Genomic DNA, 23,794 nt, shown 5'->3' with positions numbered 1-23,794 from the left:
CACACACACACACACAGGTTTGTTTTTGTGAAAAGTGGGGACATCCCATAGGCGTAATGGTTTTTATACTGTACAGACCGTATATTATATTGCTCTACACCAACCCTACACCTAAACCTACCCCTTACAGGAGACTTTGTGCTATTTCAGATTTTCAATAAACAAACTTTTTGAAAAGTGGGGACATGGGGTAATGTCCTGAAAAGTCACCTTCTCCTTGTAATACCTATGTCATACCTTTGTCATTATACAAATTTATGTCCTCATTTGTCACAAAAAACGTGCACACACACACACACACACACACACACACACAAAGTCAACACAGGAGACTTTGTGCTATTTCAGATTTTCAATAAACAAACTTTTTGAAAAGTGGGGACATGGGGTAATGTCCTGAAAAGTCACCTTCTCCTTGTAATACCTATGTCATACCTTTGTCATTATACAAATTTATGTCCTCATTTGTCACAAAAAACGTGCACACACACACACACACACACACACACACACAAAGTCAATCACCTCATATTACAGATATTGTATAAGCAATAACTTAAGAACCAGAGCTGAGCATATGCAGTAAAGCTCCATAATTTCTTCCCCTAAACACCCATCTACACTGAACATTCAGTTATAGAATGCATTTAAAGTGGCTATATGTATTTTTTTTCTTGAAATATCAGTTTCAGAATCATTATAATGGTACACTATAACTTCTAATAAGGTGAATGGCTTCTTTTTCTTTCCCCAACATTCTGGAAGTTTTGTGAACAGGTTTGTAAGATTTGTGAGTGCGAAAAGGGCAGATTGATTTATGGTAGCAACAAATGCACGTGTACAGCTATCCACTGTAATTACAACAGTGATTATTGTTTGTATCATGTCCTTAGGCACTATGTAATTCACAACAACAGCCCATTAACAGTTACAGTATTACATTTCTTTAGTACATGACATTAAACTTAGGACAAAAAGCAGTAATTCTTATATGTGAAAAATATTTTTTTCAATGGTTAATCTTAGGCCTGTATGAAACAAGCTACTAATCTTTCCAGATATTTTCCTTAACAGATTGTTTGTTCTAATATATCAGGGCTCAGGTTAAAGTTCATTGTTTATTCAGAAATATGCCAAGTGGGTGAAGGGAAGGGCAAGAGTTTGTGAATTTAGTAGTAGTGGAATAACTTTAGCTATTCTAAAATCACTGTTAACAACGGCTTCAAGGCCTTATTTCTTTTAAAATGTTTACTACACATAGCAAGTTTTCATAAACACACAGCAACAAAATGTAATAATTTATTGATAACAAATAATGATTCCTCGACCAAGCAATGCCTTCTTCAGCAACTTTCAGCAGAACGGTTGGCAGCTACAGACATAGAGACGCCTACTGCTAATGCCTCAAAACACATGCTGCTGTGTGATGCAATCCCCTTGACCTGACAGATCAGATCAACAAAAAACATCAAGCACAACAGAATCTCAGGACTATGCAATAAGGCAGCAGTTATCTGTCTGAAGCGTATTTAATCCATATATTGTTTGCATGTGTGTGTGGCAGAGTGTTAACAAAAGACAGCTGCTCTTTTCAGAATTGGGGTGTAAAGGACCCACATCTTTCCTAGTAAGATCAGCCATGCTGTATGTATACCATACTCTTCTTTAAGGGTCAGATTATGAAACAAATTGAGGAGCTGCATAGCCAGTGAACTCCTATTGGGTTCGATTGAACTGAGATAAACTGGACTGGTACATATTTCAAATACAATGCCTTATTTGGCAAATAGCCTCCATACACTCTTAAAAATAAAGGTGCTTCAAAAGGTTCTTCAAGCGATGCCATAGAAGAACCATTTTTGGTTCCACAAAGAACCATTCAGTCAAAGGTTCTTTAAAGAACCATCTCTTTCTTACCTTTTTATAATCTGAAGAACCTTATTTCGCCACAAAGAACCTTTTGTGAAACAGAAAGGTTCTTCAAATGTTAAAAGTTCTTTATGGAACCATTTAGACAAAAAGGTTCTTCTATGGCATCGTGAAGCACCTTTATTTTTAAGAGTGTACAGTTGCATCTAATATTTGTAATCCTTATATGCTCACATCTTTTGCTAATAAAGAATCAACAGTCTGAAGTATTGTGCTGCTTTTATTTTATGACCTGATTTGAGGTACACCATTACCAGGGAACACAAAGAGAGCAAAGAACAAATGCTCATTCTTGTCAAGAAAGAACTGTTTACAGGTGCATTATGCAATAGAAATAAGACGTTGATGTTTATAGGCATATCTCAGAGGTCAGTTATAAAATATTACTCAGTGGTCAGCAATAAATATTGGTCTTTGATGTGATGCTAATAAAGAATCAACAGTCTGAAGTATTGTGCTGCTTTTATTTTATGACCTGATTTGAGGTACATCATTACCAGGGAACACAAAGAGAGCAAAGAACAAATGCTCATTCTTGTCAAGAAAGAACTGTTTACAGGTGCATTATGCAATAGAAATAAGACGTTGATGTTTATAGGCATATCTCAGAGGTCAGTTATAAAATATTACTCAGTGGTCAGCAATAAATACCATATTGGTCTTTGATGTGACGCCATTTCTTGCATGGGAGTGGAAAACAGCACGGTCATTCTCATTCATTTAATACATTATTATTATCTATATAGACTAATTAAAATAAGTACTGCTAAAGCATTATTTAATATTTCCTACAGATTAAACCACTATGCCACTGGATAAGATATGGTGGACTATTTCAGTTACATCAATCACATGCTAGGTATTTTATACGTTCGTTAGATTTTTTGCGAAATGCAATTACACTTAATAACCAAGGAAAAGATTAGTAGGCATATGTGTTGGTACAACTACAAACTCCATCATTTGTTGGTCCCACAGTAATGCTTTCATAATCTCACTAAATGCAAAAGTCAGTTTTACATGTGAGCAAGGCTATAAACCACGGTGCAAGGAGTTCAATGTAATATTTTTATATGCGTATGTTATGAGTGGCCAGAGGGTGGCGTATTTGTACTTCTACGTGCTGCGCAGTTCATTTTTTTCTGGAACAAACAGATCGTATTCAACCATTCCAGAAAGTTCTGAGTCTCCTTAAATTAAATTAAGGCTCTAATTTGAAAATCAACAGATTCCTTTTAACAATCTGTCAACAGACCACCTTTAAAAAGTAAATGGTTTTAAACAATACTGAAAATCCATGTATGTACGGCGGATGCGAGATGCATGGTAGACATTTAATAGGCTATAAAGAAAAAAACAACTAGATGGAATGCTGTATTCAAATGCGTTCTTCTTGATGTTATGTACAATTAACGGTAATGCTGGTTCGCAGACACTGTTGCTAGACAGGGACACCCGAGTGAGTAAAAATAGACCATATTCGTTATGTAACACGCAGCACGCGCACTACGCTTGTTTACACGTTAGAATACACTGCATGACTCTGTGATCTTAATAACTGACATTTTATATGCGTATGTTATGAGTGGCCAGAGGGTGGCGTATTTGTACTTCTACGTGCTGCGCAGTTCATTTTTTTCTGGAACAAACAGATCGTATTCAACCATTCCAGAAAGTTCTGAGTCTCCTTAAATTAAATTAAGGCTCTAATTTGAAAATCAACAGATTCCTTTTAACAATCTGTCAACAGACCACCTTTAAAAAGTAAATGGTTTTAAACAATACTGAAAATCCATGTATGTACGACGGATGCGAGATGCATGGTAGACATTTAATAGGCTATAAAGAAAAAAACAACTAGATGGAATGCTGTATTCAAATGCGTTTTTCTTGATGTTATGTACAATAACGTTAATGCTGGTTCGCAGACACTGTTGCTAGACAGGGACACCCGAGTGAGTAAAAATAGACCATATTCGTTATGTAACACGCAGCACGCGCACTACGCTTGTTTACACGTTAGAATACACTGCATGACTCTGTGATCTTAATAACTGACATATGCATTTTCTCACTCCCACAAGTGCGTATTTTCACAGTGTAAAATGAACATTGGGTCTGACTAAATTATAATTCTGAAACTACAGGGCTCATCTGTATTTGTCGTCATTGCGTGTTTAAAAAACCCCACACTCAAATGTGTGCATATCGAATGTGTTTGGAGTACACTGTAGGTTTATTCAAGTTCCAGAATACAACGTGTCAATGTAGGCTATATGGTCGCTAGCGACATAATAAAACATTTTACAGTTAACAAGACGCAAGTCTCTGCAGCACTGAAGTGCGTAGGCAATACAGTAGATGTGTCATGCACACAGCACTGTTTGTTTTGAGAGGAGGAGAGAACAGCTTGTGTAAAGGGGGATTTGCCTATACTACGTCACGGATTTGTCAAAGTACTGCCAATCTTTTCGCCTGGCCAATGAATCCAATGAGAAACTCCATTCGTTGGCTTGGCAGGCACGCCTCTAAAAGATCGCACCGCCTTATATGACTGTTTTTCTCTCTCGCTGATCCAAGACGTGCTGTGTATAACGTCACATGTTGTTTGTTTTTTAAGCTCAGTCATTCTGAGCGAGGAGTTGTTTTGCGGCGAACTACTAGACATCACATTTTGAAAGAGAGCGGAAATATCCAATTCTCCGATATTTCAGCTTTTCATCTCTTTTTCTACGGATGGATAAAAAGTTCTTGAAACTGAATAAATAAATGTTAAACGCAAGAATGGCAAGTCCGCCTCTTAAAGGGGGACCCGCGTTATCAAATGACAACAACATTCATTCAAACAACATCAGAAAATGCGGATACCTCAAGAAGCAAAAGCACGGACATCGGCGCTATTTTGTTTTGAAGGATCAGAGTGACGGACTCCCTGCGCGGCTGGAGTACTATGAGAATGAAAAGAAATGGAAAAACAAGTCCGCTGCAAAAAGAGTCATATTCATCGACTCCTGTCTGAGCATAAACAAGCGCGCTGACGCGAAACACAGATATTTAATAGCACTATATACCAAGCACGAGTATTTTGCTGTTGCTGCGGAGAATGAGCAAGAACAGGAGAGCTGGCACGCATACTTAACCGATTTATTAAGTAAGGGAAAAGTGTGTGACAGCTCCGTTTCTAGTTCGGCATCATCTCTGGTGGGCTTCGAGGAGGGAAATTACGGAATGATTACACCAGTGAATGCCGCGTATAAAGAGGTATGGCAAGTAAATCTTAAAGCAAAGGGACTTGGGCAGAGCAGAAATATCACTGGAGTTTACAGACTGTGCTTATCAAGTCGGACAATTAGCTTTGTGAAACTTAACTCGGAGGTGGCATCTGTCACACTGCAGTTGATGAATATACGCAGATGTGGGCACTCTGATAGCTTTTTCTTCATTGAGGTGGGAAGATCTGCTTCTACTGGACCCGGAGAGCTGTGGATGCAAGCAGACGATTCTGTGGTGTCACAAAATATACATGAGACCATTTTAGAAGCTATGAAAGCGATGAAAGAGCTGTCAGAGTTCAGACCACGCAGCAAAAGCCAGTCATCAGGATCAAATCCCATCTCTGTACCCACTCGGCGGAACCTAAACAATCTACCCCCTAGTCAGACGGGGTTGGTGAGGAGGTCAAGGACGGACAGTACAGCAGCAACATCTCCTGTCCCCAAATTTTCCTCTTGCCGAATACGCACAGCAAGTGAAGGGGAGGGTACCATGACCAGGCCTGTCTCCATGTCAATATCTGAGAATGGGAGCCCGATAACTGTTGGCCGGAACCACATGAGCAGATCTAACACAGTCTCTGTGGGCTGCCGGACATCAGAACCATCACTGCTTCATCACAGCAGGTCCATGTCCATGACAATGTCCCACTCGCCACCATCTGCTGTAAGCCCACTAAGTTTGTCCTCAATCAGTATGAATGGATCCATCTCATCTGCAGTACACAGACCCTCCAGCTGCAATGATTCTGTTTCTGGGTCACCCAACGATACTGGCTTCCTCTCATGTGACGATTACAGTTCTAGCCCAGGGGATGTGAGGTACAACCTAGCAAACAGGAGTGACACTCCTTCTTCTCTCTCCAGTACACCACCCTCACGAGAAGCCAGTGAGCTCCATGGTTACATGGTGATGGACAGGCCAACCCAAAACAAGATGTGGCCAAGTAGCAGAGAAATGCTGGATGTGGAGACATACCGGAAGAGGACGTATTCTCTGACAACCCCGCGGCAACAGGTAGCACACTCCCAGGTATCCTCAGCGTCACTTGATGAATACATGCTGATGAGGGCTGCGAACAGCCACTTTGGACGGAGCACAAATTCTGCCTCTCCTAAAGTCTCATACCCAGAAGATTATGGGGACATTGAGGTTGGCTCTAACAGTAATGTGGGTGATGATGGCTACATGCCTATGACACCAGGCATGGCACCTCAGGGTACCAAAAATGATCACTACATGCACATGAGTCCTATGAGTATTTCAGCACCCAAGCAGATCATTAACCCGAGGTTACATCCCCAGCTCACAGGCAGTGGCTGCACTACTAACTCGCCCAGCAGTGGATCTCTAGAAGACAGCGGGTACATGAAGATGTGGTCTGGATCCAAGTTTTCTCTTGAGAGCTCTGACGGGAGAGCGGTGAGTGGAGAATACATGAATATGTCGCCTGTTGACTCATGCGTCTCGCCCACACCACCAGATTATTTGCTGGGTCAGTGTGAACCAACACAACGGCCCTCCCCATCTCTAAGTATTCGCTTCAACAAGCAACAGGCACCTAAACGGGCAGAGGATGACCAGTATGTTTTGATGAGTCCCCAGAGCCAAAATCCAACAGAAGAGGCAAACAGGGTTTCTGCCCTGCCCCCTCTCCGTCGCCCCGATGGCATAGCACATAGAGCAAGAGTCAACAGGCCCAATAGGTTATCTCTAGACACTCTGAGGATGCTTCCCAGCATGACAGAACATCCTCTCCCTTGTGAGCCTAAAAGCCCTGGTGAGTACATCAACATAGACTTTGCTGCTGCTACACAGTACTCTTCTCCCTCTATGGTTTCTGTGGAAAGCCAAGGCTCATTGTCCAACCTCAGACAGGGATCCCCCCTCTCAGACTACATGAATCTCAACCAGAATTCACACTCTCCTAAACTGAGGGAAGCACTCAGCAGTCCCCTGGATGGAATGCCAGAGCTGGCTGAATGCCCATGCCCACCTGATGAGAGGGCTTTTTTCCTCAATGAACAGAGGAAATTACCATGCCCATCTGGCACAGGTAACGATAACTACACTGAGATGAGTTTCAACAGTGGTCAGATCTCACCTCCATTCCTGACTGAGAATGATGAGAATGCTTCAGTCAGCCCCACTAGCAGGGTTCAAAGGGTTAATTTAAGCGACCAGGGTGTTTCAACTGGAATTGGTGCTTTCTTGTTGGCTGCCTCCTCTGTAGACCCAAATGGAGGAGCGAAGGTGATCCGAGCAGACCCTCAGGGCCGGAGACGGCATAGCTCTGAGACCTTTTCATCCACCACCACAGTTGCACCTGTCTTTCCTTCCTTTGCACACAATGTTAAGCGCCACAGCTCTGCCTCAGTCGAGAACATCTCTGTCCGAAGCAGTGAAGGTTCTGATGAGGAGTATGGGTCTCCCATGTGCCGAGAGACTTCAGCTAGTTATCGGAATGGACTTAACTACATTGCCTTAAACCGCATGGAGAAACAAGAGATGGGCAATTGTGAGCTTGTGGGCTTCAAGACTGGTGGTTGCTCCAAAGCAGGAATAAATGGATTACATGCAACTTCATATGTGTGTCTGGGATTCAAAGAGACTGCTACCACTGTACAAGGTGAGTTCAGATGATGTGATGGGCTGTTACATTTGAAAAGATGGCTGAAATAAACAATGGTTGATGCCATTGTGTTGTTGACTGTGTGGTTAAAAGTCACCTTTATTACTGTATAATTGCAAATTAAATGCTACTTAAATATTGCAGTGCTTCTAGATAGGCACATCCAAATCAAATATATATATATATTAACTATACTATATAAATATTATATGAGCAATAGCAGATTATATTTGATTATATTCGAGTGTTACTGTGTGTTATTACGTTGTGTTATTACTTTATAAAATGTATTAAAATGTTTTCAGTTGTCTCTGGGTACCATATACTAAAGGTTTGCTTGTATTTATTTTAATTGTAAAAGTGAATATTATAGGATATTTAGGACACAACTGTATCGAAATTATTCAGTAATTTTACAAAAAGTAATTAAAACATTAGGGCAGAACGAGAGTATTATGTAATTCAAAACATTTATTGAGGTTTGCACCTCTGGCTATTTATGTAAGTATATGGGGCGCTTATGGCGATGATAAGGTGTTTTTCATTCAATGGAATTCCAGAGAAATTTGAAGCGTGAGAAACGTGACTAGCTCAGTGGCCGCGCGCGGTAAATAACCCAACTGCGCAGGCACTATGACGCAGCAGGATAGAGAGGTGCGCGAGCCTGTTTATTTACCCCAAACTTGATCGACGCTGGGCTTTTATAGACTGAAGTGTGTTGGGCTTTCGTATAAGCTGTTCTCTGAGAATGGAGCATGCACTAAGGAGAGAGAAACGTTATTTTGAGGTTCATTTGGCTCAAATGCGCAGCAGTGTTTTCATTCTGAGACCATAGCCTCGTCGATCCTTTTCCAAGAAACTAATCACCGTTTACTTTAGTGCTGAAAGCAGATCTGTTATAATTTCACATTTTGAATTTTGTTATGCCCTGTTTACTCCAACATAATAAAGCAAAATGCTATTAAATTTCCCATTGACAGGGACACTAATATAAGGTTAAGAACTATTCCCATATCAAATCTTCTTCACACATGACATATATTTCTTTCAGAAGTGCATGTGCTAATTTGCCTACTTGAATCATATGTGGGCGTGTGTGAGATCGAATTGCTGTCACAAGCTGGAACAATATGCTGCTCTTAAGAGCAGTGCCTGGGGCTTTTCCGTGTGCACACTGTTTTTGCATAGCACACAGAAGACAGAACATGCCATGTTCTGAGGCACATACTTCACATCATCTGGTTCACCCATATTTCCATAATGCCTCAGTTAGAAGCAGTGTTGTGGCCCAAAATGATCCCCACTGGTTAAAAAGACTGTTCATGGCTGGTAGTTTTCATTGTAGCCTGCAGTGTAAACATCAGTCAGAGGAGGGATAGTGCACAGCAGTTTAACTCTTGCTTGGCTGGAGTATTGAGCCTTGAGAATATGAGAGGGCAGGAGGAGGTGGGGGTGAGAGCTTGTTTGCATTTTGTGTCTGAAATGAACATGTGCAACCATGTCCACGGCTTGGCAAAGCAGAAAAGAGAGAGCCTGATGGAAGCTTGAGCCACGTGCTTCCATCAGGAGGAAAAACAAGCCAGTTGGTTGTTTGTGGTTCGTTGTCAGGTAACGATGATGTTTCACGCTCGGAATGCCTGACTGGGTAAAGGTTGCTGGGAGAGGCGAATACTCGCTTGTTTTAGTTTCACCTTGAGCTTTAGTATTGTTCACTCTCTCTCCACTCATTGCCAGGCTTTAATTTCACATACAATGTGTTGACAAGAACTTGTTTTGCATCAAAGAATGCCAGGGACTCTCAAACATAATGATGCTTTCACTTTTGTATTCAAACTGTGAAGCATTTATGTATGGGTTTTTAATTTCAGACAGCTTAGGTGACGATTTTATTAATTCAAAATTGTTATCATAGTTGCAGAAAAAGAAACCACATTTACAAGCAGTGCTGGTCATGCCCAGCTGGTTGAATTCCTCACAATTAATGTACTTTTGAATGTTGATTCACCGTTGGTTGGATTATCAGTAAAACTTTATTTTAGCATAGGAGAATGTTGCTAGGAAGTGAAATTGGCTTGGTAAATTGGCATCCCTAAAGAGATGGCACCCTGGGTGGTTTTCTGTGTCGCCTAATGGGTTTAAAATATTTCCCTGTTTACAAGCACATTACTGTGCAGAAATACTTAATGTAAATGGCTACGAATGGTAAAAGCTAGGCATTATTTCCACACGAGAGACATTAATCGGAAAATTATGTGCATGTAAACATGTACCTGTTGCTCCCCATACAATTATTATTATTTTTTTTAATTTTGAGATGCTGACATTTTAAAGATGTACCTTTAAAAATAATAATAATAAAAAATAGCAGAACAAAAATAATTATTGTTCAAGAATTCACACATTCATGAATCAACAGGGTTTCTTTTCATTTATTTTTTATTATTTTCAGGCATTCTTGCCAAAAGAATTGTTTTGCAATAATTTGTTAACATTTATGATTATATGTTGAATGTCTCATCAGGAGGAAAAACAAGCCAGTTGGTTGTTTGTGGTTCGTTGTCAGGTAACGATGATGTTTCACGCTCGGAATGCCTGACTGGGTAAAGGTTGCTGGGAGAGGCGAATACTCGCTTGTTTTAGTTTCACCTTGAGCTTTAGTATTGTTCACTCTCTCTCCACTCATTGCCAGGCTTTAATTTCACATACAATGTGTTGACAAGAACTTGTTTTGCATCAAAGAATGCCAGGGACTCTCAAACATAATGATGCTTTCACTTTTGTATTCAAACTGTGAAGCATTTATGTATGGGTTTTTAATTTCAGACAGCTTAGGTGACGATTTTATTAATTCAAAATTGTTATCATAGTTGCAGAAAAAGAAACCACATTTACAAGCAGTGCTGGTCAAAAGAATTGTTTTGCAATAATTTGTTAACATTTATGAGTATATGTTGAATGTCTCTGTATGGATTTGTAACACATCTCTGTTAATGTCTCTTACTGCTCTTGTGCTGTTATAAACAAAGATGTATTAATCAGTTAACACCTTGGTGTACAACTTATGTAAAAGTTAGAAAGATAAGAGAACTATCTTGACCAAGAAACTGTTTTGAGACATTTAGTACATATTAAACTTTTTTTCTCTCTTTTGTTCACTCACTCACTCTCCCTTTTTCTCTGGAATCATATTTCTAGAGGTGTTTGTGTGCATTTGCGTGTGTGGCAGATGGCTTTCTAGAGAGGGGTGTGTGTGTGTGTGTGTGTGTGTGTGCACCTGCCGCTCTGCTCACCGCAGGTCTGTTATCAGGCATGGCAGCAGCACAGACAATACACTAATGACAGCACGCCATCTGCTTCTGCCCCAGGACAGTGGCTAGTGCTTGTCCCTTCAGCCTGAGAGGGGCAGGGGGTGGGGGAATGGAGAGCTAGAGAACCTGTGTGATAGAAAGAGAGATAAAGATTGAAAGTGGTTTGCAGAGAGAGAAGAAATTAGGAGAGATGTTTTAAATTTGGACAAATTTGTTTTTATTGAAATATGTTTTTACTGAAATACTGAAACCAAAATGAAAGTTTTCAGTTAGCCAAAAACCAAATATGAAGTTTTGTCAATTCAGTTTGGGTCATTGGGTAATTAAATTATTTTGTTGATCTTGTTCTCTGGTGATTGATTAAACCAGTCAAAGTTCTTTGGAAACAAGTTTCCTCTTGATATTTCAGTCAAACAAATGTTCTCATACTCTGTTGTCATTTTTGGTCACAGTGAAGTGTGCCACCCTGCTGACATGTTTACTTGTTGCTTATCCACGTTGTGTAAGAAACACTAACATGCAAAATCAGAGAAGTGCTAATTAAGTATCGTTTCAGTCAATGATTTTAGTCCTCAGAAACTTTTGTTGAAACTTTGTTGTTTTAATATTTTCAGTTGCTTAAATTTTGATGCATCACTTTAAAAGAATTGGCCACACAAAAATTTGCTGAAAATGTACAAACTTAATGAAGTGCTGGGCAATATGGCAAAAAATTAAATCTTGACTTTTTTCAAAACATTTGACCGAATTCTATTTTGATTTTTAAACATTCAACTAGTCAACTTAAAAATGTAACTACAACATGATTCACATATCATTCTCTTTATTTAAAACATACAAAACCATCTGGTTAAAGAAAGTTCTGTTCACTTGTTAAAATATTGTTGCAGAAAAGAAACATGAAATTTGAAGGCAAATATTGTACAAACTTAAACATATCATATATGTTCAGAAATAATTTCGGTTTAGAATATAGAAATAATATAATATAATAATTTCTATTGTAAATAGAAATCTAAATATTTCTTAGCATTTAGTTAGGATTTGTTTAGTTACATTCAGTTTAGAGGTCAACCCAAAAAGTCAAAACAATTTAAGTTCAAAGAGACTAAAAGTACAACTACAGTAGAATATCATTAACAGTAAATGTTTTGTAAAAACAAAGAAAATAACAGAACCTTTCAGCCTGTCACCATCATGCAAACATGAATGAAACATGCAGTAGTAGTCCTTGACAGGTTATTGCATTCCACTGTGCTTTCCATATTTTTTCTAGCGACTCACGCATGAATCGGCTTTCTAAACGTGGCACAAGTTAAAAAAAAGTTCAGCTTTCATCTCATAACCTTGTGTTTTCCTTCTATTCCACTGCTCGCTTCTTGGGGTTTTCTGTGTGAAGAACCCTTCGAAACTATAGTGATATGTTCTATGTTTTGGTCCTTTATAGAGCGCATCACACATGAGCGGTTAATCAGATGCCCTGTTATTACTGATGCAAATATTGCCAATATGTCTAATTGTAACGTTTTCTCATAATCTTATCCAAAACTATGATTCCTTGATGAAAACATTTTTTTTGTCAAAAATTACATTTGAATTAATCAATAAAACTGGAAACATCACCCAGCCATACCAACAGGCCATTCAAGATGTAGATGACTTTGTTTCTTAATGGAAACAGATTTGGAGAAATTTAGAATTACATCATCAATGGATCCTCTGCAGTGTCTGGGTGCCATCAGAATGAGAGTCCAGACAGCTGATAAAAACATTACAATAATCCACAAGTAATCTACACAACTCCAGTCCATAAGTTAATGTCAGTCATCTTGGATGACCTGAGTACATTTTCAGCAAGGGTGAACTATTCCTTAAGGGTGTGAAATGACACAATTCATACAGTTGGCTGAATGTTAATGTGTGTAAACAGCTTGCACGTGTTTTTGTGTAACTTTAGCACGAGGACAGTGAGTGTGCATTTTCTGAGAATTTAGTTACTATTCTACTACACTTTCAAAACCTAGGCTATCTCTCCCGATCTCTGTTTCTCTCTCACTCACTTTCCTCGTGTCAAATTATAGAATGATTTATTACTATTTCCCAGTATGTTATTTATACGGTCTCTCCACACATTTAGATACTTAGATAGATTCTGGGTTAATTACAACTTCACAGCTTACATACCACAACAATGTAAACACCAGTCAATTACCATAGAAAAGTATTTCATTTATTTACTATTAATATATAAATAAATATATATATATATATATGAAACATGTTTTATAGTAATACAGAAGAAGCTTAGACCTCATCACTACTCTTTTGACTAGTTATGTGAGTCTAAACAGAATATTTGGCCATTTCTTTGTTTTTTTTAGGAGGGGCTTAATATCAGTTCCCAAGACCTTATAACTCTAATCCAAGCTCTAACTTTAAACAAGCTGAGATTTAAGCGACAAAAATTGTTAACCCAAGCAGTTCTCTCAGATTCTCCACCTCTGCAGACAGAGCTGGCTAAACTAGGCCGGGATGTTCCCGCCTGAGATAGCCATGTCAACACTGTCAATGTTACCCACATATATCCAGGAGCGAGAGGAGATTACTCTTAGGGGAGAGTGGGGGATTAGACATTGTTCAGCGGCTTGTTTTGAGGCGGATGAAAGGAGCATTGACTCAGACATAGACAATCATTCATGCAGGTTCACAACAACCATGTCCTCAAGTAGACGTCACAACATTTCCGGGACGGTTTTGCGCAGCTTCATTAGCTTTTGTGTCTCTGCCGATTATAGACCTAGATTTTAACCCATCACTGTGGAAGGATATATAACCCTTATTAAATCCACAGCTTAGATTGTTTATTAGAGGACTCAGCTGGCCTCTTGTTGTTCCACAGTTGAAGGTGTTGTGATATCTCTATCCAGTGATGCGCAATCTAGCAGAGACGCTATGTCATGTGTGCATTAAATCAGCATTGCGTGACTATTTCCCAGTCCCAGGCATCGCTCACTGTCATCATGCAAACCCTAAATCTCATCAGCTGAATAAAAAACAGGGAGGATAACCATTTAATTTATCTACTTGCATGCAAGCTTGAGCCTTTTGGTCTTGATTGGCAGTTGTAGTGTCGCATCCTTTCTGCTCATTGGCTCGTTAAAGCTAATACATTACTATACTATATACATTGACAGTTATATTCTGTGAAATGTTACCAGTATTGTGCATGTAATAGGAGTGTTTTTGCTGAGTGTATTGCAGGGTAGGCAAAATTCATAACTGAATTGGCTCACTTTCAGTTCATGAGATGAACTGAATTGGCCACACCCTGCTAAAAGTTGAAATGGAATTTGAATTGGAGTAAAGGTGAAGTGGTATGTGATATGGTAATTTTGAAAAATTCAACAGGTAATGACATTTTTGGAAATGACGTGGTTCTCTCTCCTGGTTCATAAATTTGTTATATAAATAAATGTAAAGGTGTGTGTGTGTTTGTGTGTGTATAATGTGGAGGAGTAATGTGAGGCCTTACAAAGGTCTCATTCCGTAAGGAGGCCTAGATGCAAGTCAAAAAGGGAACAAAAGTCCAAAAGGGCAGACATTAGATCGAAAGACTCTGCACACACAAACACAAGCCTTTACAAGGAGATCTCAAGGCCCTACTTAAAGTGAAATTGAAGGACGAACAGGTGTGACATCATATCAAACTAAATGTGGCCAGCTCATTTTGGTGGTGTGAAGCAGGTTGTCAGAGCAAACTTTCTGGAAAACTTTGTGCTGGCTGTTAAAAACATCTAAACATGGAAATCTTTTCAGGATAATTTCTTCACTCAATCCATTGAGGTCAGACATGAGTAAAACCATGAACAGATTCAAGAGCCGCTTTATAGTTTATAAGTTGTATTTATGGATTAAATTAGAATAACTGAAATTAAAAGTGAGGGGAAAAATAGAAAAAGAACTTAGTGTTTTGGCTGTAACTGGTCTAAACAGATTTTTGCTTAGAGGGTCCAATTCATTTGAATGGAATTGTAAAAGACTGCTTTTGGATAACGTTTAAGATGCTTTGACATGGTTTGACTTCAGGGATTCTATACAATGCAAATATACAGTTCAGTCATGAAACTCTAGATGGCGCATTCTGACGGGGTGTTAAAGTAACTGATGATATTCAGAGAGTTAAACGACTTGGCACAAGCTGATTGGTTCATGCTGCATATGCAGCCAATGAGCTTACTGCCTTGCATTTATATGGCTGGCTAGCATTCACTTGAGATTCCTGCAGCGCGCTTTCAGAGTTCTCTGAAACCCTCCACCTTCCCCAGCTCCCCCTGTATAGATCTGCTACAGGGTTATTTTATATGCTATTTGTGCAGCAGCAGTATGTCTTAAATACTCATGGCACCGTATCGCCATATGCATTGGCAGTAGCAAGTTCCTGTACTTGCTTGCAGCAGCAGCAGCAATAATCTACAACTACCGCAATAACCAACAGCAGCAGCAATTCAGCAGCAGCGTAGCAGATCTGTTCTGCCAAGACCAAATACATTAACATTGTCCTATCCATCACCATGCTAAAATGTTCAGAGAGTTGTCATGATTGAAATACATTTTTTTTCTCTCAATACAAATAGAGCTTTAAAGATGTCTTCTCTTGTTTTCTCCCTCTTACTTTCAGATTGAGCAGGAAGCAGATGTTACTCCTCCTGGTACTGAGGCAAAGTGGAAGCTCAACCAGCAACTGGTCTGGAGTATGCTGCTGTAAATGAACTGTGACCTTTACACCTCATCCTAAAGCTGAACGTCAGTGATTATTCCAGTGAGGCCACTTTAACATGCTACTCCTGTTTTTACCATCTGCACCATTTTTTAGGAACTGCAAAGCTGCTGCTGCTCTGTTGGTAACAAGAGTCATGAAACCTACATGCCACTTGTATGTTTGAACATTTATTATTGTTGTTGATGTGAACACTTTGTTTTGGGTTTGTTCAAATTCAGAACAATGATTGGAATATAGTTTACCCTGAAATCTGTAATCTTTATTTACCTGACCTAAACAACTGTAAGGTATCTTTTGCCCTGTCGTACGAATAGCTATATTTGTGGCATTTTAGTAACTTTAAATGATAATGACTAAAATATTTCAACAAGTCCTCTTTCGGGAAAAGACTTGTATTGATGTACTCAATTCAGAAGAGATAAATAATTCTGAATAATTTTTTCTTCAAAATTAAATGTTCTCATATGACCAATCCAAAGCCTTACTCTATCTATCTGCAAAATTGTGACTACGTATTTGGACCTAAACAATCAGAAAGTTATCAAAAATATAAGATATTTATTGTATTCACTCTATTTTTCTAAATATTTAGTTTATTTAATAATTACATAGTAAGTTGCTATATAAGAGTCCACTTTTGATATGCAGAGTTCCCTACCACTTAATCAGAGGTGGTTATTGCACATAATATTTAATAACTACACAAATAGATATTATATTTCTGACCAAATATGGTCAGTCATTCACTCTTATGTTTCCTTAGATTCGTTGCCACTTTCTCACCTTGCAACATAAAACATGGCCATTCCCTTTTCCTCTGCCTCAAGTCATATTTAACAGTTACCAGTTATATCATAGTTACCAGTGAATTAAGTTAAAAACACATGTATTAGACATCAGGGATGCACAGAAATGTTGGCTACAGAAAATGTGGCCCAAAAATATCTGCCCCATGTTTGTTTAGAATAGTTAGTTTGAAGTAAATATTACATTGATCGATATTGACACTGTGGAGCTGCATTATATATTATATTTAAATATTGAAACCATTTTGGAAACCAATATCTTATTGTAAAGTCACACCAATCAAAGAAAGTTAAAGTAATCATTTAAAAAGCATTATTAATGGAATTTATTAGATTCATTTATAAAATGAGTACTTTTGTTTTTCAGATTAGTGGATCCAGAATTTGGCAAGAATTTCTGTTCATTTCAGTTCATCATTACTAGACAACAGTTTAATGCTTGTCTGTCTTAATCCGCTCACATTGACTCTGTGTTGATATGAGGCAGTGATGTCTCATTCAACTAGATTGTACCATGACGCATCTGAATGTCGAGCACAAAGCCCACTTACATGAGAGAACTGATTAGTGGGGCAGAAAGAAAATGATCACAACATGAGTCATTTTTAGCCACTGTCTGCTTTTCCCTGTTTTATTTTGTTGTGAACTAAATAAAAGCTGTGATGTGCTTAGCATTTTCATAACATTTAAAAATACTCTTCATCCAACGCAATATATTAGTGTCTTATATTAAAATATTAAGCAAACTGCTAAGAAGAAAATAAACAAGAAATGCAAGATACTAAGCATTGCATTGCTGAAACATGTTTTGTTCATATCTTAATAAATCTAAAAACACATGTATAGCACTGATATAGATGTGTTGATAGTATTTTATGTTTAAAGCCCTGAAAAGGAGTGACACTAAATGACTAAATGAGTAATTTCTTGATGTGATGGTACATATTCTACTAGATTCTTGAGAAGGTCTTGCTTCTTAGGTAGCTTTCATTCACCCTTTCTATATGCAATAATTACAAATCAGATTAGTTTACAAAGTGGAACCAAATGGATAAATATTATGTTAATATATTTGTTAAAAGATTTTACAGAGATATTGAATTTATGCTGTTTATACATTTCTTTCTGCCAACTTTTAAAGCTTATTTTATTTTGCTTTTTGAAACTAAAATATATATATATATTCAACAGTGTTCTTGAAGATCTCGACTATAAGTATAAAAATATCTATCGTTTGTACGTATCAAAGGGTTAATATATTTTCAATATTTGCCAGGTTTAATTGAACAAGCTGTGTCTTCCATTGTACAAATGTCACATACTGTTCATTGTTATGCTGTTGAGAGATCATTTAATATATCCTTGATGAATATTGCTTTTGTTTGTGTTGCAAAAGATAGTCACATGCAATAAATGAATAAAATCATTATTTAAGGAAAATAACAGTTTTATTTGTTGTTATTTCCTTTCTACAACAAATGTGAAATATCAATAATAAAACACCTAATGATGCTCAAATTATTACATAAACACCTACAATATTTTGCCATAATTTCCACCTCGTTACTGACACTGTGTCCCTAAGCTTGAGGGCAATAGAGGAAGGAACACACAGTTCATTCATAAACAAGTGGACAGATTACTTCCTGTGGAATGAGCAGGACAGAGGCAAGTGTTTTCCTGTGCATATAATGATTCGCAAGCTCTCATTGACAGAACAGGATGCTAAAAAAATCACAGTATTCCAATCTGAGCAAGACTGTGAGGTCCAGTCCAGCTCCACATGCTTCCTTTTCTCTGTTATTGTCTGCAGGAAGCGAATAGATTTGTAAGACATCCTTCCTGCTTTCACTATACGTCATACAGTATCTGGATCATTCCTGTTACAGCATCACTTTGAGCTCTGTAAATGAAAATGAACACTGTGGAACCCTAATAGGGTGGAAATAAAGAGTTAAATTTAGCTAGATCAGTGTGGGATTGACAGTCTACTTACATGAGAGTGCTAGTTTAGCTTAAAGTTATTCTTTGCAACCATCTTTTAGAATTTTGATAATATCATATTTTACTCAAGGTTTTAAGTCTATTATCAAGACTAGTTTATCAACATGTACTTATGCACATATACATTATAACATACGAGATGTTTATGTAGGTTATGCAGGACAATAACTAGACTTACGTTAAGACCATTTCAGAAATCAAAATATGTGCTGACTCATGCATGCACAGGGGGAGATGAAACACCTGACAAACAAATGATCCCGTATTTGTACTCACACAATGAAGCGCAAGGACAGCAGGACCTCTGTTAGATCACAGTGACTGGAGGGAAAAGGCAAGGGCACTGCGTTATGCAATAATCCATGTCAGTGAGCAGAGAACACACTGTGCCGGAACTGCAATTTCCCCTGCCTCTGTCCCAGGGCCTGTTTCTGAAATATTTGCAAAATGAATATGAAACGAGTCAATTAAAGCCATTTAATGTAGTGTTGCTAAGAGAACACTCTGTTTAGGTGGAAGCTTTACCAAAAAAAATCGGGCACAGACTTGTGCATGATTTTCCCCTTAAACCAGTTAAAGGGGTCATATGATGCGATTTCAATTTTTCCTTTCTCTTTGGAGTGTTACAAGCTCTTGGTGCATAAAGAAGATCTGTAAAGTTGCAAAGACTAAAGTCTCAAATCCAAAGAGATATTCTTTATAAATGTTAAGAGTCAACCACACCTACCTAAAACGGCTCGTTCTAACATGCCCCCACATATCTACCTCACTATCTGGGAAGATTTGAAAAACGCCGCACAAATGTTCACGCAAAGAAAGAAGGCGTAACTTTTATTCTCGCTGTAGTATTGTTGTTGCCGCCACCGCCATGTCGTGAAGGCACTGTGTGCTTCGTTGTGAAAGCGAAACTACTTTGTTTGGCCTTCCAAAAGAGGACGATATCACTTCGTCATGCCTGATCTGTGCTGGTCGCTGAGGAAATGCTTCAACTTTGCGCTGTGGATCGTCGGATCAGCTTTCACCGTGGAGTCCAGCCCGGGGTCGTCACATGTGGTTGCTGCAGGCATCACAATATGGTAAGGGACGGAACATTTCCGTCACACGCTTGAGGAATTCGGCCAATCACAACGCACTGGATAGCTGGCCAATCAGAGCACACCTCGCTTTTTCAGACCGATGAGCTTTGTAAAAATCGATGCGTTTCAGGAGAAACAATAATGTACAGTATGTGGAAAATACTGGGCCTCATTTATCAATCTAAAGTAGAAACGAGCGCAGATCTGTGCGCACAAATCAACTTACGACAGAGTTCACGTGTGATTTATGAAACATTCGTATGCCGCCAATCTGAATCTCATCGTACGAATGATCGCATGTTGATATGAAAGCTTGTAAAGAATATCACATAGCATTACATTTACCTCAAGTAAGTCCATAGCTTGACAGAAATTAACTATAAAGAAAAGATTTTTGCTATATATGCCTTATATTATATACTATATAGAACGTACTGTTTTAACGGTCGGGTAGTACGTTCAAATTTAAATGTAGTACCTACTAAGCAGTATGCGATTTCGGACGCAGCGATTCTAATCTTACTGATTAGCGATCGACTAATGAGCTTCGTTTGACGGTCAGAAATATAAAAATGAACAAAATGCTGTCAATCTACAATTCTCCACCGTATTTACTATGCTCTGCGCAAGATCAGGTAACTCAGAAACTTGCATACACGCGCTGAGACCAGACGTGAGATTTGATCGTAGCCACCGCTCACGTCCATATTGATAAATTCCACGTTTTGCGTTGAAACGACCGTACGCCCAATTTTCTGTCGTACGTTCGTTTCTTAAATGAGGCCCACTGTCTTCTTCATATTCTTAATGAGTATTTTATCAAATTTGCATTAGATAAAAGGACTTGTTTTCAGAGATTTTTCTCTGGGGCAGTACTCAAATGGGAAATTATTGGGATTCCCCAGATATCAGACAGGCCTGTCTTTCCAGGACAATAAACCAGTGGTGTATGTCATAACCTGTACACTGCCTGAATAATGATGGTGGGTTGAAGAAGATGTTGAACCACTACAGCTTAAAGACGAAGGGTGGGGAAAGCCCCCATGTCTGAATGAAATTGTGTGGTCCAGAAAATTGAGTAAAATTAGTTGATGTTCATAGTGAATAAATGGATAATTAAGAAGGGGATAAAGACTATACAAGTATGTTCACATGCTGCTTGTGTTTGGTCTGTAACATAGTAAAATCTGTATTGACTCCAATGCATTTAGCACCCATAAATCACCTTCTTAGATATTCTCAGATACACAGTCTTGGTCCTGTTTTACTCACCGAATCAAGCTATCCTTCTGCATTCCAAACAACATACCTATGAACTAAACAAAATAGTTTATAATTAACTCTCTGCCATACTGACATCACATGCACATATACATAAGCATAAACACCTTGGCAATCAAAAGAGTAACCACTGTTTATGAAGAACCCATTAGTAGTTATGGTGGCAAACACGTACACATCCATCCATTATGCAAACACACATTATTTCCAGACAACGTGCAGCTTTATACTCTCCCCACAGGGAAACAACAGCAATATGACCATTACACAATGTGTAAACTGTCTAATGGTAAACTCAACTAATTTGATTGGAGTTACAGTGCAAATACATTACAGTATGAATTGCCTGTAGAATTTAATTTTATGATTAACTTTTGTACAGCCAGAGATGAAAATGGGAAACTGTTGCTTGAAATTCTCTGGGGCATTTCTCATAGCCAGTTTTCTTTTAATATACGCTTCACTTGTGATGCTTTGACATAGTGCTTTTATAGAGCCAATACAGCAGGATGATTACACAAGTCTTGACACTAACAGAACAGAGGAAATGGATGTGAACAGATAACAGTGTTTGACAGCATGTTAATCTAATTGCTGGTAATACCCTGACTTGTGCCAATGGCTGCAGGACACTTAGGATTTTAAAATGCATTTGGATGGATCCATGCAATGGCTTCATCCAACACACATGCATTTCCCCCCTTTTTTCTGGGACTAGCTGAAATACAGTATATGTGTACTATGTGGGAATTTGGTTTATTTTAATCAAAAATGATCAACATAACCTGATATCCCTTACGAAAAAAAAAGTTTATTCAAGTGTGCTATTAGTATACTTCTTTTAAACAAAAAAATAGGAAAGTATACTTTTTTTAATTTTTTTAGTTCTTTAAATTATTTATATTTATTATATTTATAATATATTAAATATATATTTATAATTATTACAATTTCCTTCATTTATTAATACAAATGCAAAACACTGTTTGACATCTCTGTAAGATTTCTGTATTGACAATTCCTTCCTTCTTTCCTTCCTTCATCCCTTCATTCCTTCATTCATTCATTCATTCATTCTTTGTGGTTTTGTCAATACTTAGGTTGACTATCTGCTACATTATTCATTTTGTGTTGAGTGGTAGAAAAATACCCACACTGAGGCAAAGCAATTGAGAAAATTGTAGAAACAGAAGATTACTCTCAAACTCAGGTGAATACACCTGAACGTTAAACAGATGTATAATATATAAATAATATATAATAAAATAATACAAGAACCGGAGCGAGATGCAGTTTAGAAAAATGCAGTACAACTAAAGTTTTGTGGCTTCACTTCAATAAATGCATATCTCCTTATCTCACTGTTTGTTTGGCCAAATGAGTATACTACTAGTACACTGATATTTGTATTCTTGCTACATAAAGTAAACTTTACTTAAGTATACTTAATAAAATAAACTTGAAGGATACTACTTTTTGGTAAGGGATAACAAGAAAAGGAAAATACTGGCATTAAAACAAACCCCCATAAAAAACAAAAAAACAAAAATGTAGCTCTGTGGGAGTCCCTTTGGACCGACACATGCACCAGATCATGTACACAAGTCAGTCACGTGCGTGCGTGTCATGGACAGCAGCTGATGGTGTGTAACCTGATCTTTCCACCCCCTGCTTCTATTCTCTTGCTTTATAAACAAAACTAAAACTATAACGTTCCAATGGAGGCAAGTAACGTGCTTTGAGGAATAATGAATGGGCTTAGTTCTAATCGCACACGAGGCCACAGAGAGTAGCGAGTAATCGCGAGCTCGTAAACAAGTCCACGTGCTCGCTGCTGTTTCAGGGCTAGAGCCACGCCCCCTCCCTCAAAGTCTCTTGAGGCTTGTATATCTGCAATAATTTGAAGCTTCCTGAAGTCGCCTGCATGGGCTAAATATTAAAGTAATCTGTCATTTCGTTTATTGAATTATTTATTTATTGAAAATAAATATTAACCCCCCCCCCCCCCCCCCAGAATCGTTAAAATATGTCTGTAACAATTTGAAACACTTTTTATTGACTTATTTTGATTGATAGATTTATATTAAAAGTGAGAAATAGATGATCGTTTATCTTAGCACAAAATGAATAGAAGAGATGAGGGGCAGTTGCCGCACTTCTTACTCTTGTCAATATTTCTCATGATGGGTTTGTTCTTGACGTATTGTCACGATGTACTGGCACATACTTTGAATGCTAGTCTTGGCTACAAAAATGATAATAAAAACAAAACAAACAAAAACATTTCCACTCCATTTAAAACACCTGTTGTGAAAACATCATGCTCAATATCTGAGCATAATTCCAACTTTTTTTTATTTTTATTTATTTTTACAATTACCTTGTATTCCAGTGTGATTTTACTATTCCTTTGTGAATTCAAGACCTTTTGCAAAATGGATATATGATTGATGCATGACTGTTGCTGCTTCAAAACTAAAGAAGTGTTAAACAGCTTTTCTTTATGCCACGTCTGCACAGTACAGTGGTACAATGACTGTCATCTAAGTCGAATCCATATTGTCACTTAGTTGAATCCAGACAAATACATTATATATGATGCCATCGGTTCTGCACTATATAGATTATATATACTATATTGAGGTAATTCTGATTTGATTATTATTTTCAGTATGTTCCCTGCTGAAGATTTTAAGATTTGCTTC

At 38.0% G+C, this 23,794-nt stretch overlaps 1 protein-coding gene across 1 annotated transcript; it reads left to right on the top strand.

The window, feature by feature from the left end:
- Window positions 1-4,476: 4,476 nt before the first annotated feature.
- irs2a (insulin receptor substrate 2a) lies at window positions 4,477-18,156 on the top strand. The gene is made up of 2 exons (XM_016277056.1): window positions 4,477-7,831; window positions 15,821-18,156. The coding sequence occupies exons 1-2, from the start codon at window positions 4,699-4,701 to the stop codon at window positions 15,823-15,825; spliced, it is 3,138 nt and encodes a 1,045-aa protein (XP_016132542.1). The 5' UTR covers window positions 4,477-4,698; the 3' UTR covers window positions 15,826-18,156.
- The last annotated feature ends 5,638 nt before the right edge of the window (window positions 18,157-23,794 follow it).

This window comes from Sinocyclocheilus grahami, unplaced genomic scaffold (genome assembly GCF_001515645.1).
Source record: "Sinocyclocheilus grahami isolate Dianchi unplaced genomic scaffold, SAMN03320097.WGS_v1.1 scaffold108.1, whole genome shotgun sequence".
Classification (NCBI taxonomy): domain Eukaryota; kingdom Metazoa; phylum Chordata; class Actinopteri; order Cypriniformes; family Cyprinidae; genus Sinocyclocheilus; species Sinocyclocheilus grahami.
Note: the sequence above shows the minus strand (reverse complement) of the source record. Positions and strands in the feature narration are given on the sequence as shown.

Excerpts from the sequence above, each read along its gene's own strand:
- irs2a (XM_016277056.1), top strand. The coding sequence starts at position 4,699 with ATGTTAAACGCAAGAATGGCAAGTCCGCCTCTTAAAGGGGGACCCGCG.